Source organism: Panthera uncia (assembly GCF_023721935.1).
Source record: "Panthera uncia isolate 11264 chromosome A1 unlocalized genomic scaffold, Puncia_PCG_1.0 HiC_scaffold_17, whole genome shotgun sequence".
Taxonomy (NCBI): Eukaryota; Metazoa; Chordata; class Mammalia; order Carnivora; family Felidae; genus Panthera; species Panthera uncia.
The window spans coordinates 25,846,066-25,862,112 of NW_026057577.1; the positions used below are offsets into that span (position 1 = coordinate 25,846,066).

The 16,047-nt window shown below is 40.7% G+C and overlaps 1 protein-coding gene across 1 annotated transcript; it reads right to left on the reverse strand.

Moving 5' to 3' along the window:
- Positions 1-12,585: 12,585 nt before the first annotated feature.
- IL5 (interleukin 5) lies at positions 12,586-15,288 on the reverse strand. Its single transcript, XM_049649166.1, has 4 exons — positions 14,757-15,288; positions 14,522-14,554; positions 13,521-13,649; positions 12,586-13,413 (listed from the first exon to the last, which is right to left on the reverse strand). Exons 1-4 carry the CDS (start codon positions 14,898-14,900, stop codon positions 13,315-13,317), a joined length of 405 nt encoding a protein of 134 aa, XP_049505123.1. The 5' UTR covers positions 14,901-15,288; the 3' UTR covers positions 12,586-13,314.
- Positions 15,289-16,047: the final 759 nt, after the last annotated feature.

Sequence of the window (16,047 nt, forward strand, 5' to 3'; positions counted from 1 at the left end):
CTGTGTCATTTAGGGTGTTTAGTAGCATCCATGGCCTCTGACCACTGCATCATGGCATTAGCCTCTTTCTTCTCTCAAGCTGTAGCAACTAAAACTTGCCCAAATGTTCTCAGGGCAGGGGCGGAAGGTGGAAATCGCTTTTGAGAACCACTACTCTACCCTATGTCAAGATCACACTGACCTAATTATTAAGGCTTGATATTTCATAGGGCAAGATCTCCCACTTTGATCTCCTTCTTTAGGATTCCATTGACTATTCTTGGACCCTCATTCTTCCATGTACATTCTTAGAATCAGCTATGTAAGTACCATGAAAAAATTGTTGGGATTTTGATAGAATTTTCACTGAATTTATAGATCAGGATCCAAACTATGGTATTGATTTTTCATATCGATGGTGACAGCAGGTCTCTGTGGTTGTTCAGATCCTTTTAAAATTATTTCAATAAAGCTTCAAATCAACTTTCAGTAAAGTTTTTCGTATTTGGCAGATTTATGCTTGGGCACCTTATATTTTTTGTAAGTATTACAAACGATATCTTCTTTAAGATTATATTTCTATTTGTTGGTGATGTGTAACAATGTAATTGATTCTGTATATTGGTCCAGAGATTTGCTACATTCTTCTTTTAAGTTTATTTATTTATTTTTAGAGAGAGAGAGAGCAGGGGAGGGACAGAGAAAGAGGGAGAGAGAGAATCCCAAGTAGCCCCCACACTGAGCTGTCAGTGAAGAGCCCAACGTGGGGCTCGAGCTCACGAACGACAAGGTCATGACTTGAGGTCAAATCAGAGTCGGGCACTTAACAGACTGAGCCCCCCAGGTATCCCTAAACTCTTATTCCTTATAATGATTCGAGGTTTTATTTTGAGTTTTATTTATGTCATTGTTTTGGGTTTTATTTTTGTCATTTTGCATCACCTATATACATATATGCAGATATTTGTGTATATACATGAATTTTGTTTCTTTTGTTACAATCCTCGTATTTATCAGTACTAGTTATAATCTTGTTGCAAAGACCAGTACCTGCAGTCACATTTTTTAAAAGAAGTGGATTTAATATCCATGGCCACCATTAGCCCATATAAAGCCTTTGTGCAAATTGAGGGAAAAAAGAACCCTCTTCCTCAAGACCCTTTGCTTCCATCTGGTGGGAAACTATCATGATACGTATTCAAAGCCACAATGTCTATGAGGTAAGCAGAGCAACACTTACCACTGGGATTGTACAGTGCACATGCAGTGGTCCTGCACATGTTCTTGCATTGTTCCTGCTTTTCAAGGAATGTTTTTAACATATTACCACTGAGCACAGTATTTTCTGTAAACTTATTGGATTAAAGAAGTTCCCTTTTGGGGCGGCTGGGTGGCTCAGTCAGTCGGTCATCCAACTTTGGCTCAAGTCATGATCTTGTGGTTCATGAGTTTGAGCACCACGTTGGGCTCTGTGCTGATAGCTCAGAGCCTGGAACCTGCTTCGGATCCTGTGTCTCCCTTGCTGCCTACTCCTCTCCCATTCGTGTTCTCTCGCACTCTCTCTCTCAAAAATAAAAAATAAAAAAAACATTAAAAAAAAAGAAGTACCCTTTTAACTTTGCTAAAAGTAGTTATAATAAGTGGATATTAAATTTCAGTAATGCTTTTTGTGCATTGATATATGATTTATCTCTTTAATTGTTTAATGTGGTAAATTACAGTAATAGATTTTCTAATTTTGAATTCCTGGAGTAAATTCAACTTAATTATTGTGTAATATCTTTTTATACATGCTGGGTTTGGATTGATAACATTTTCTTTACAGTTTTTACATCCAGGTTCCTGAGTATAGGATCATAATTTTCTTTTTTATATCATCCCCCTCCGATTTTACTAATATATATTAGCTTCTCAAATGAGCTAGGAAATATTCTGTTTTTTTTTCTGTAAGAGTTTATATATGTTTGGAATTACACGTGACTTGAAAATTTGGGAGGACTCACCCATAAAACTGTCCAGTGTTTGTATATTCTTTGTAGGAATATTTTAAATGATTAATTCAATTACTGTAATGGTTATAGAACACTCTATATTCTTGCATCAGTTTTTGGAATTTATATTTGTGTTGGACACATGTTTGTGTGCCTTCTCAGATTGTTTCCACTTCCTCCTTTCTCTCTCTTGGCTACCGCTTCACTCACACCAAGTCATCCCTACACTTCCAGGCACAGATGAAATGTTACACTATGTGGAATGGAATCTGGCCTCCAAGTGGCTGCCACTGGCCCAATAATGCAACAGAGGAAATTTTGACCATTGGGATATGGCAGAGAAAAGGGAGCCTGGCATATGAATTCCCCTCTCCTTTGCCCTTTCTCTGCACTGTTCTAAGGTATACCTTCTTCTTTCAGCACTTCTGCAGAAATTCCCTGGGACAAAAAATCTCTCCCTGCAGAGAGATTTACTATGCTTACTCACGCCTTGGTGTGAAGTTGTGGCTAGTGCACTAATGTATCACATCACACTGCTGCACATCCTTCTTGCCTCAGTTCCCTTTCTTCCTCAACCTAACCAATACAGGCTTAGAACTCCCAAATTAGCAGTGCCTGGGTGTCTCAGTCAGTTGAGTGTCAGACTCTTGATTTCGGCTCAGGTCATGATCTCATGGTGTGTGGGATCAAGCCCCACATTGGGCTCTGCACTGAGCGTGTAGCCTGCTTGGAATTCTCTCTCTCTCCCTCTCTCTCTCTCCCTCTCTCTCTCTCTCTCTCTCTCTCTCTGCCCCCTCCCATTCTTTGTGCCTGTTCATGCACATGAGCGCTGTCTCTCTTTCTCTCTCTCTCAAATGATAAACTTAAAAAAGAAAAAACCTCCCACATTAAGTGTCAGTACTTCAATGCTTTCCTCAGGCTCTGCTTTTCCCCAGCCCTTACACCTGGGCTATGAACAGTTGGTATCAGATATAACAAGTCCTTGGAATGACATTTTGAAGTTCAATTGCTCACTTCTCTAAAATGAAAGAACCTATTGCTGACACTAAGTAGAATGACAGTAACTTATGACATGCAGTGGCTTTGCAGTTTTTTAAGCTTTTAATTCTGCATAATTTGGATGAATGGCAGATGGAGAGCAAAGCAATGGAAGATGAAGTGGATAGGATATACGGGAGCTCTGTTCATTACGAGTGCAGAGCCCAGTGACTCTTCAGACAGCCCTGGAGATCTTACCAAAGGAGTGATAGGCTCAGAGCAATCTAATTCCAATTTAAGGTATGCTCTGAATGCTAGCAAACTTCGATGGCAACTTTAAAGGAAACCCCTGGAGCACATGCACCCCAATTGTAGCAGTGCTATCAATCAATGGAATTTGTCAGAGAAAGACAAAGATATGATTTCACTTATATGTAGAATTTGAGAAACAAAACAGATGAACACAGGGGAAGGGAAGCAAAATTAAGATAAAATAGAGAGAGAGAGACAAACCATAAGAGATACTTAAATACAGAGAACAAACTGAGGGTTGCTGTGGGGTGTTGGGTGGGGAGATGAGCTGAATATGTGATGGGCATTAAGGAGGGCACTTGTTGGGATGAGCATTGAGTGTTACATGTAAGTGATAATTCACTAAATTCTATTCCTGAGATCATGATTAACTGTATGTTAACTAACTTGGATTTAAATTTTAAAAATAAATGAAAAATAAAGGGGACCCCTGGAGCACCTGCTGGCTCAGTTGGAAGAGCATGTGGCTTTTGATCTTGTGGTCATCAGTTCAAGCTCTGTGTTGGGTGTACAGATTACTTAAATAAATAAAACTTCAAAAAAATGAATAGAGGCTCCTGGGTGCCTCAATCAGTTGAGCATCCGACTCTTGATTTTGGCTCAGGTCATGATCCCAGTGTCATGGGATCAAGCCCCAAGTTGGACTCCATGCCAAGCGTGGATCCTGCTTAAGATTCTCTCTCTCTCTCTTCTCCCCCTGTCCCCTGCTCATACTCCCTCTCTCTTATACATACATACATACATACATACATACATACAGGGGACCTTTATCTCCTGCTGCCACAGGGCAGATTAAGCTGAGAATTAGGCTTAGTGTCTGATTATGCACAGGTCTTTGTAGAGCTTCAGATGAAAATAGTTATGCACCTTCGGCTTTCTTCTATGGCAAAGTGACAGTCCTTGCAGGGCAAGAGTGGGACCATGAGACCTGGGATAGGAGCATGGGAGTGAGAAAACCTGAGACTATTGACACCCTGTATTCTTCTGAGGTCCCCCTACCTGGAGATGCAGCCCTTTCCCCTTGCCAAAATAGACTAGCTCTCCTTGCTTGGAGACAGAATAATTATTTCTCTTGGAAAAAGTTCTTCACAAGATGGCATTTGTTCTCCTCCTAACCCTCTTCCCTCAACACTCCCCACTGCCTGCAGGCCGGTAATCAGAATTAGGTTCAGGATAGTTTGTATCAGTTAGGGCCCAATCAGAAGACAGAAGCTGTACCAGTTATTTTAATAGAGAGAATTGAATATAAATAATTGTTAAGCAGGTATTGGATAACTAGAGAGACAAAAAGGGAACAATAAGGTATCAAGAAGGTGGCGACTTGTAGAAAGCAGTTACTGCCCCTATGACTGGAGATCAAAGGGAAGAGGTTAGAATTGTTCAAACTTAAAACCTTATGGAAGGAACTCAAGTATCTGAAAGTCATTGCTCTGTGGAGGGGGCACTACTTTGCTGCCGGTGGTGTTTCTGAGCTTAGGAAAGGGGCCTATGGGAATGGGATCTAGATCTCCGGGGAGAAGGTGCTGGTTAAGCAGTGATGGGATCTTGGTGGGATGGGGTACACCAAGGCTGTTTGAGTGAATATTGGCAAAACTGCAGACTGTAATTAATCGCTGCTACTTGAATGAACCACTGCTGCCGGGATAACACTGAGATTAGGATTAGGAATAGGAAAGGCAGGAATAAGAAGCCAAAACAAGGAATAGGAAGCACATGGAAAGGAGCAAGTCCCTTCTTCCTCCAGCCTCCTAGTCTAGCACCCCCTATTGACAGATCCTAACAGAAAATCAGCTGGTGAAGGAGAAATTGGTTTTGCAGGATCCCTGTTCTGGCAGTGCATAGAAGGCGGGTCAGAAGCTCAGACTCATTAGCTTCCCAGCTAACATTCAGGTCTGCAGGAGCTCACAAATATGTACTGTCAGAATCCAGGGCTGCGTGGATCCTGTTAGTTCAGAAGAATATAGATTTGAGTAGAGTTGAGTTCAGTGATAGGGGGGCTACTCACTCTGACACAGGAACACCCAGAGCTGATCCTAACAGTTTGCTGGAATTGCTCTTTGAGACATGACTTGGTGGCAGCTTACAGCATGTGAAATGGAGATGCCACAACTTCCTTTCCATAGTGTTGAAGAAGAGAGCAGATAGCTCAGGTAGTAGGAATACTAGATGGATGTATTGTGTATGGTCTGAGTACTCACCATCTGACTATGCTGTCTGGAAAGCACCGAGAACACTCCTTTCACTAACACAGCAGGAGATGCACTAGTGAGGAGAAACAGGCATCATTGCAAAGCTTGGTAGTGGAAGTTCTCCATAAGCTGAGTTGAAGGTAGGGGATGCTGACATTGACATGGACTCCCTAATATTAGTGGGAAAGATGGAATCCCTAGAATGGCAGAGGCCAGGTTTGAAGCTCTTAACCATCAGAAACAAAGTGGTCATAATTACTGCAATGAGCAGTCAGGCTATATCAAATCCCTCTGACCCTAAGGGATTTATAGTGGTGGCTAATACAGTAACACATTCCTAGAGGCAAAAGGAGGGTAATTAATCAGTGTACTATTCAATGTATAGGTAGGTAGACACAATCAAGAGCTTATGAGTTAAGCCACCACAGTGGAAAATCAGGCCCTTCACCCATCTCCCAGATCCCAGCGTTCATTCATTAAACAGGAGGGACTCTACAATCCCACTTCATGCAGTAAGCTTTTTTCAGTCCTTTACTAAAGAGACCTAGAGCCATCCATCAGAATAACCATACACTGGTACAGGAAATACTTGGACGTCTCAAAGATTTGAACATATGAGGTCTGAGCTGACACTGACACCTGGAAAACCTACATGCCACCATGATATTCTGGTTAGAATGGAAATCACTAGGACAAGGGATAAATGGAGCTTTGGTATGAGTCTTTTTTACACCCTTTGATTATTTTTTAGTTCTTTACCATATATATGAAGTAAATATTCTTAGAACTTAGGAGAACCTTCATATTTGTTCTCTGGCCCATGAAGTAAGGGTCAAGTGGAAGGCCGTGAATCTATCTGGACCTGTCAACATAGAAAGCCAAAGACAAATACTGTATTCCTGGATGACTGCCACCATTAAAACTTGAAACGTGCATGAGGTATATTCCCATTCAACTTATCCTTTGTCCTCTGCAAAAACCAGAATGATGGGTTCAATTCAGTCTGTGGCAGACTAGCTAAACACAAGCCAGAAAGGCGATCAAATAGTTTTTTTAAATCTATGTAAAACGGGGGCACCTGGATGGCTCAGTTGGGTAAGCGTCTGACTTTGGCTCAGGCCATGATCTTGCGGTTCATGAGTTCGAGCCTTGTGTCTAATTCTGTGCTAACAGCTCAGCCTGGAGCCTGGTTTGGATTCCGTGGGTCTCTCTCTCAGCCCCTCCCCTGCTAGCGCTCTGTCTCTCTCTCAAAAATAAATAAACATTTAAAAAATCCATGTAAAACAATCACAGTTCTGGGACACCTAGGTGGCTCAGTCAGTTGAAAGCCGACTTTGATTGAGGTCATAATCTCTCAGTTCGTGAGTTTGAGTCCCACATCAGGCTCGGTGCTATCAGGGCAGAGCCTGTTTTAGATCTTCTGCCCCCCTGTCTCTCTATCCCTCCCCCTTTCTCTTTCAAAATAAGTAAATATACTTAATAAATAAACAAATAAATAAAATCATCCCTAAAAAAACAAAAGAATAAGAACTAATCCATTCTCATCAAATGACTTGTGGGGACAGTTAAGTATCTGTGATTCGTACGATCTGACCCTTACAAATTCTGGAGACTCTGGAACATTAGTGTGCTCCACAGCTCGTGGAGCTGTGAGCAACACTGTCACATTCTTTCCTGATCCACACTGTACCATTGGACGTAAACACAATCCTGAGAGTACATTGGATAAGGAAAATGGGTTACCCATTGAAGAACCCCAGAACCACTCACTATGTTGTTCCTCTGAAAAGTTTTTCCTCCTCTCTTCAGAGGTAAAATGAAAATAAACTACACTGTTTGTATAAAGTCACAATCAGATGGTATCAGTTTGGCCTGGCTGGTTTTGCTTATGGTCATACTGCAGTCTGACAGGAGAATAGGGATCAAGTTTTGAATACTTCCTCCTCTTTTTCCCCTAGAATTTAAATGGCTGGATTTTTCCCTTTTTTCCTACTTGCTGCCCTTTTGTGTTGGTGAAAAAATTTAAGACTGACTTAAACCTCCGGACATTTTTGTTGCCTGTTAATTTTTGTGCCCAGGAAATAACTGCCCCCATGTTTCATATCTTGCCTTCTCTGAGTCGTTGGCAGAACAGAGAGATGTGTCAAGCAGCCCCAGCTTCTTTTCATTGATCATTTATCTCTTCTCATCCCCAGGACTTACAGAAGCCAGGGCAAAAAAATGCCCTGGGTTATACCTGAACTTAGCGCCTGTGACTGTTGGGGCGTGGATCAGTGTGGGCAAGAGTGTATAAGTGCATGAGTGTTAAGGAGCTGCGTGTTGCTCATGTTCTGATTTTTGGTAACTTGACTCTGTACTTGGGGTCGGTCTGTACAGTTAACTATGTCATTGTATGATTTCACTTCTAACTGTGACATTTTTATCAACTGTGTGAACAAATACATAAAGATTGGTGAAGAGAAGAAGTAGAAGGAGAAGGGGGGGGGGAAGAGGGGGAGGAGGAGGAGGAGGAGGAAGGAGAGAACTAACTGAAAATAAACCAGTCTTTTAAAACCAAAACCCAACTTGTATCTCAATCAGCTGTATCTCAGACTAAATTGAGATGACCTGTCCTTACCATAATTGCTTGCTAGAAGTAAAGTAAATCATTTCAGGAGGAAGATACCATCACCTTGTGTAAGACAGTGACTGCATTTCCTTCTTGCGTTTCAGCCCTTCCTTCTGAGATGGTTTCTCCCTTCTACAAGTAAAATCTGTCAAAGTTCTTTTAGTGAGTTCATTGAAAATACATTATCTCAGTTTTTGTTCCTCCTAAAATGTTTTTAGCTGATTTAAAAATGGGCAAAAGACATGGTCACTGTAAAAAATATATAAATGTATATGTGTATATATATACATATGGCAAATAAGCACATGAAAAGATGCTCAATGTCACATGTCATTGTGGAATTGGAAAGAAAAATGAGGTATCGTTACACACCTATTAGAATGGCCAAAATCCAAAACACTGACAACAAATACTGGCAAGGATGTGGAGGAATAGGAACTCTCATTCACTGCTGGTGGTAATGCAAAATGGTACAGCCACTTTGGAAGACAGTTTGGCAGTTTGTAATAAAAAACTAAACATATTATTACCAGATGGTCCAACAGTCATACTCTGGTATTTATACAAAAGGCTTGAAAACATATCCACACAAAAATCTGCACATAGAGGTTTATAGCAGCTTTATTTATAATGACCAAAACGTGGCAACAACCAAGATGTCCTTCTGTAAGTGAATGGATAAATTAATTGTGGTACAACCAGACAATGGAATATTATTCAGTGTTAAAAAGAAATGAGCTATCAAACCATGAAAAGACACAGAAGAACCTTAAGTGGATATTACCAAGTGAAAGAAGTCCATCTGAAAGGGGTATGATATTTGCAAATGGCAGAACTATAGAAACAGTAAAAGTGATTGACAGGGGTTAGAGAAGAGGCAGGGATGAAGAAGTGGAGCACAGAAGATTTTGGGGGCAGTTAAACTATTTTGTATGATACCATAATGGTAGAAACATTTGTTATACGTTTGCCAAAACCCACAGAGTGTGGAATACCAAGACTGAGCCGTAATGTAAACTACCGACTTCAGGTGATAATGACATGTCAATTTAGGTTTGAATCTCAGCTGTATCACGTATTAGCTGTGCGACCTTGGCCAGTAATTTAAACTCTATGAACCTTTGATTTCATATCATAAAAAAGGAAGAATACTATCTCTCATTGGCTTAAGATGAGAATTAATTGAAATAGGGACATAAAGTGTGTAGGAAAGTCCTAACCCATTTGAGATCATTAAATGGTAGTTTGCTCCCCTCTCGCCATAACACTAGAACACTGTGAACATTCATTGAGGGTCTATTGCATTAAATATTAGTGCTACTTTCCAGTATTTCTGACTGTCCTCTTTTTCTGGGCACTTGGGAGAACTGTATTTTCCTTGCCTCTTGAAGCTACTCATGGCAGTGTGACTTGCACTAACCAATGTGAGATGAGTAGAAATACTTAAGAGCTGATGTGCGATTATTCCATGACTCTTGTTCTCTGCCAAGCGAATTGCAAAAGCAGTTGTTGATATGGAGGCACCGTAGGGGGGGAAGTATCCTGGAATGCTGAGCTGCCACACCGAGGACATTTGCTCTGAAGGGTTGCCCAGAGCCATAGCCACAGAAGACTTTGTATAATTTAGAAGCGAACTTTGTTGTGTGCTGCCCCTGGGGTTCAGGGATGATTCGTAACTGCAGCATCAACTAGACTATTCTGACAGATATATATACAAAGATGTATCAGGTAGATCTGAAAATGCTGCAATGTAAAAACAAGAGCTCTGTCAAAGGAATGTTCAAAATAATGCAGGGCACTCAGAAGGGAACAACTAGTATTGCCAGGCTAGGCAGGGAAAGAAAGAGGAGGCAGCTCTTGAAGTTGGACTGTGAGAGGCAAGAGAGAAGGATGAATGATGACAGGAAAGTTACACGTTCCTTGCTTGGGAAAAGACGGAGGTACTGAGACAGTATGGGCAAAGGCACAGAGATGTGAGAATTCATGGGGGGTATTCTGGGAAGAGTAAGACTAGCACTTCCCACAAAATGTTTTCCACATGGAGCATCTCTTCATAGAACATGTGTCCTTCAATACAATGCTTTTCTACTCATATTTATGTAGAAAAAAGTATATATTTATGTCCCCTAAACTTGATGCATTTTTTAGAAAAGTCGTGGTGGGGAGCTCAACAGAGACAGTCTTTACTTTCTCTCCACATATAATTGGCACCATATCAAGGTTCACAGAAGCCAACTGGAAAAGGTTCTGAAGGTTGACCAGGGAGGCATGTAATGTGTTATACAGACAGAGCAGCTATGTTAATGGTTTAGTGGGCAGGACACAGTGTTTTAAATATGTTACCACAATTTATGAAATAACTAAATACATGAAATAACTTTATAAATATTTTGCAGTCTGACATGTTAGCTTGTTCCTTGTCTTCAGACATTTTACTGTGTTTTGTGTTTTAGAAAATTGGTTGACTTTGGATTGAGACATAATGAGCTAAAATATTTTCCATTTAAAATAATGGGAATGAGGCCCCTGACTAGTGTTTTCCTGCAAATAATGTTAAGTGAAAGATGCCTGTATTTCTATATGGCAGGTTTTAGAGGGGGCAGATGTTTGGCCTGTGAAGGAATCTAGACGTGAGATAAGTGAGCCTGACTGATATATACACAGAGATGTATCAAGTGTATCAGAGGGTTTTATGCCCAGTAATGACATGGGGACATGAATGTACTCTATTGACAGCGCTGACTCGACAGGCATGAAGTAGGGAGCTGGCCTCTCAGCTAGACTCAGCCAGCACCTTCCCTGAGGCCGTGGGGGATGCAGCAGTGGAATAGGAGAGACATTTCAGGGTGGAATGGTGGATGGAAGGACACAGTGGTTTTCTGGAGTCATCCAGAAAGGTGATGGGGAAGTAGTTGTGGTTATATTTGCCAAAATAGGGAACCTCAGAGGAAGAGGGGAAAGAGAGACGAGGAAGAGAAGCAGTGGTAGATCTCAGAGGATATGAGTGGTGGCAAAGGGTGAGTTTGCTTTTGGACGCATTATGTTGAGGTGTTCTTTGGGAAGGTTGTTCTGTGTCCCTCCAAAACCCAGCCTAATAGTTCACACTGCCTACTCTCAGTGGAGAGTGACAGTGACATCACTAAGGTAGAGTGAAAATGGATGCTCTGTTGTTGCAATAAGCTTTTGAGAGGAAAAGCAAGGCTCAGAAAAGTATTCCTATAACCTGGAGGCTGCCAAATCCCTCTCCTCCGATGCCTGGGTTCTGGAGCACCGTAGTAGTCAGGCTCAGGTGAGGGGGCAGTTGATGTGACTCGTAGGAACCCCATTCCCTCTGGCCAGGGGCCGTCAGGAAGACTTTCCTTCTACAGGAAAGGTAGAATCAGCTTGAGGATCATAGTTTCTGCCTTAAAAACCCTTGGTACACCTAAGTCCTATTTGGGTTGGTTGCAGACAGTGCTGATTGCTTTTAGCTTCTCCGAGCCCTGGTGGATTGATAAGAGTTCATTTGTGGGATTTCAGCTAGGCTGGTTCCAGTCTTAAATCCACCTTCACTGTATTGGACCTTGATAAAGTGGGAAAATAACTGTTGTTTTTTGTTTTGTTTTGTTTTGTTTTTTGAGAGAGAGACAGACTATAACTCTACAAGGATGGGGAATTTTGTCTGCTTTATTCATCGATGGATCCTCATCCCTAACATGGTCCTGGACCAGATGGGAGCTCAATAAATATTTGCTGAATTGAATTAAATTGACATTCAGTCTCTCTGCAAATTGAGTTTCCTGTTTCCTGTTAGTTTCTAGAGCAGTCAGCGTGGTGCTGTGCTGACCCATCTTTCTCCTCATCGACTCGACTCCAGCTCTCAGGGCTTGGTGAACACACTAGTTGGGGGTCTGGGCCACAGCCGAGTGCTAATCTGACTGTTCCAGCCGCTCTCCGGTGCCCAGAAACAGTAAGAAAGTTTGCTTCACATGAAGAGCCGAGTGTGACACATACAATCTGTGCAGATAACACCCGGGGTAATGACACCCATCTGTAAGGAGCTCCAGCAACATGCCAGCAACTGTATACCAGCACGCGGTGTAGATCCTGTGATCAGTAAAATGAAGGAGCCAATGGCATAGTTGAATATTCTTATTGGATCTCTCTGCCAGTTCTATGTCAGTTTTAAAATATATTTTAAAGAACATATTTTCTGGATCCTTGAGAAATTTCCTCAAGCAGAAGTACCTTTGGTTATGGTACTGACAGTCGTAAGCAGGCAGACTAGACTGCTGTTGCTCTACCCCGGGGAATCCAGGATGACGGGCCCTTCTAGAACCCAGTCCTCTGAATATAACTGCCTCCCAGCATCTCGCCCCCTTTTGTTATGCCAGGTCAGATGAAGAAGACCTCTCCCAGGCCACAGTGCTCTGGGTTCCATCAAGAGGGTTTCTCCCTCTTTCCCTAAACGGGCAGTGGGATTGGTCCACCAAATTCTCACCAGCTGGGAATAAATGTAGTTACAGATTTTTACACTACCCTCCTCCCAGGGAAATCCTTCAAAGTCATTTTAATTTTATGGCTGAAGGTCTATTCATCCATTCATTCATTCATTCATCACATACCATTTAACCTGCACCATCCTAGGTTCTGGTGTAACATGGCAAGGAAACCATGCTCAGCCCAAGCCTATGTCCCCGCTGCTCACATCCCCACATGACCTGCTGGATCTCTTCCATCTGTGGTATGCTTAGCAAACCCACAACTTCCATCATCAGGGAGATGGGAATGCTCAACCAACACAGATGCAGACTGTCCTTCCACACGCAGCATGTTTCCACACAGATTGCGCCCACTTCAAGAGTAGGACAGAGACCAGCAACAAATTGAATCAGTTGTTCATTTTTGTTTTATTGGAACACAGCCCAACCTGAAATAAATATTGATTTATGAAATTCTCAATCATTTCATACATAAATATTAAGTTAATAGACATTTTACAGAATGTTGTGTTAAATAAGATTAAAGTACATATTTATTTTGCCTAGAGCACACTGGAGGAAAAGACTTCGATGATTCTGATATCTGAAATATATCTCAAATATTTTATTTTTATCCTTTCTGCCTATGTGAGGCAGCAAAGTAGCAGTATGCCTGAAAAATTCCTTTGCATCTGAAGTTTAATTACAGTGACCCTTGGTTGGGCCTCATTCTCATTGCAAAAAATAACATTCTTCTTCTCCTCCAGAATCTTTCACTGCAATAAGCCAGTTTCATCTCAACTTTCCATTGTCCACTCAGTGTTTATTACACCAAGAAACACTTGCAGGTAGTCTAGGAACTTTTTTACTCTCCATCTTTCTCCTCCACACTTTTTCTGTGAAAAGAACAGACAATGGGTATTGTAGGAAACTGTCAATTCTTATAAAAACAGGCATAGCCAGACAAATATACTTAAGTTTCCACCAAATGTCTTTAACTTACTTTTTGGAGGTCTATGTGTTCTTTTATTAAAGACAAGTTTCGGAAAAGCTTGTCCACAGCATCCCCCGGTGCAGTGCGATTCTTTAATGTGTCTATACCCTGAAAGACTTCTTCAATGCACAGTTGGTGCTAAATGAGGGAGATTTTAAAAGTATAAATAACCAAAACAAGGTATAAAAATTCGGTCCAAAAAAGTTAGACTTTGTTGCGTGGGGTTTACATGAGTTCCCTTCTCCCACACGTTTATTTTTCACTTGTTCCTTTTCCAGGAAACCACCTCATACAGAGCTATAATTTTCATACGTAAAAGAAGTTTATGTAATTTCTGAGGAGGGTTACAAATGATATAAATTAAACACTTCACCAAAAATAAAGTGCTTATGAAGTATATAATGCAGCTACATTACTGAGCTCACATCAAAATTTCCTTTGATAGTTCTAGCCAGTAATTTTATTCTGTTTAGAGTAATGATATCACATGTTTAACATTTCAATATGACCATGACATACTTCAAATGCATACAATTTTATTAGAGTTAAAATCGTTTAAATATGTGGAAATGACTATTGATATAGGACAGTCAGTGTATATTTTAATGTCTACTGACCATAATTCTAAAAATATAACCTTAAGTTGGCTAGTACTCTCAGAAAGACATAGAAGTAAGGAAAGCAAAAGATAGTCAGAAGTGAATGGAGACGAGGAGGCACCTCTCACTCAATGTGGAATTCTTCTGGTAAGAACGCCTGACATGAGGCTCTTTGAGATGGGGAACTGACAACATCAAAAACGGCCTGATCCAATTGCTTAATGGATTCTACTTAATATTGTAGAGTCATTCCTAACTCCATTCCTAATGTTCATAAGCACATACATTGGCATCCACACACATAAAAACAAAATAGATAAAATTAAACTGTTCCAACGATAACTAATGCTTTATAGTCACAATAGGAAACTTAGTCATGCAATCGTTTTATCAAATCATAATTTAACTTACATTGTTATGTTCAGGAGTAGGAATCATCAGGTTCTGAAAAGGAAAGGAAATACATTCATTTTTAACATATTATAAGGTTCATAACTTGTAATAAAATGCTTGCCAGTAACATGGTTACCAATGATATATTACCAACACTCATAATTTCATTATTAATAACAGGTCTTTAGAAGTTAGCCAACACAAATGATTACCCATGCATTTTAAAGACCGTAGGAATCAAAAAGAAAATTACCCCGTCGCCTATCAGTAGAGTTCGATGAGTGGAGAGCAGTGCCAAGGTCTCTGCCACCAGCCTATTCATGGGACTTTGTACAGCAATGGCAGAAACATAGGCAGCCCCAAGAGCTAGCAAACTCAAATGCAGAAGCATTCTCATGGCTCTCAAATGCTCAGTGTTTGCCTTGGGCAAAGAAAGTGCATAGTACAAGATTGCATCCTCAACCAATTTATTCTCTGTCTTTGAGGAAATGAATAATTTCTAACAATCAGATAGGGAATGCCTAACAATGGCATATCGTGAAACTAAATGTTTCCAATGCCTTGTTTCTTAAAAATAATTTTACTTTTATCTTTTAATAATAATAAAAATCCCTATTTTCCCCCTTTAAAAACATTTTCTATTACAAAGAAAATCTTTGGGTGATACATCATTGCCCCACATTTGCATTTCTTAAAATCAGAAGATTCAATTTCCTCTTAAAAGATGTGTGTAAAAAAAGGTATAATGTACACCATTGAGTTTAATGCCAAAATTATAAATATTGGGAATATGTTTTTCAGGTTGACTAAATTCCATCACCATTGTTACTAGACTGGTCTGTCTTAAAAGGAACTCAAAATACTGGTGGAAAAATGGTAATTAGAGCTGAGACTGTCAAAACTTAGCAGGTTCAGGTTCACTGGAGTCTAAGTTAGGATTCTTTCTGTTTCCAGAGACCAAAAACCTAACCCAAACTGGTTGAACCTAAAAGGGAATTTATTAGATCATACAACCAAATGGTCCAGGGTAGAGGCTCCTTTATATCTAGCTTGCCTCTGTGATCTTTCATTGGCTCCCTTCTTGGGCAGCTCTCCCACTGTGGTCCCAAGATGATGTCAAATCTCCTGGATCTGTATGTATCCTGTTCCTGAGCATCAGGAGAAACCAAACTGTGCCTTTCTGACTGCTCGATCAAAAGTCCTAGAATTCAGCTTCCTTGTGACAAAGGATCACAGGTTCACCCTTGAACTGTGGTTAGGGATATGGATATACTGATTGGCTTTCCCTGTAGCTAGAAGTAGGCTTCACCCCACCCAAATCACTAACTGGCTGTGCAAATTAGTGAAATGCGCAAGGTGTAACACAACAAAGGTGGTGAGGCTACAGTAAACTGCAGCATGCAGGACCTTTCTAAAGGCAGCAGGTCTATTCAGCTTCAACTGATTGTTGCCATGCAACACCCTTGGACTTCTGTTGCTAGATCATTCCATTTTTTTAAGAAGTCAGAAACCCTAATTGTTATTTATAACCTGTTGCTTTTTAA

What these genes read in the sequence shown, in the direction of transcription:
- IL5 (XM_049649166.1), bottom strand. Translation starts at nt 14,900, where the DNA reads ATGAGAATGCTTCTGCATTTGAGTTTGCTAGCTCTTGGGGCTGCCTAT. An exon ending in CTCTACTGATAGGCGACGGG is followed by an intron (nt 14,555 to 14,756) that starts GTAATTTTCTTT and finishes TTTCCTTTTCAG; the next exon opens with AACCTGATGATTCCTACTCC. An exon ending in AACACATAGACCTCCAAAAA is followed by an intron (nt 13,414 to 13,520) that starts GTAAGTTAAAGA and finishes TTCTTTTCACAG; the next exon opens with AAAAAGTGTGGAGGAGAAAG.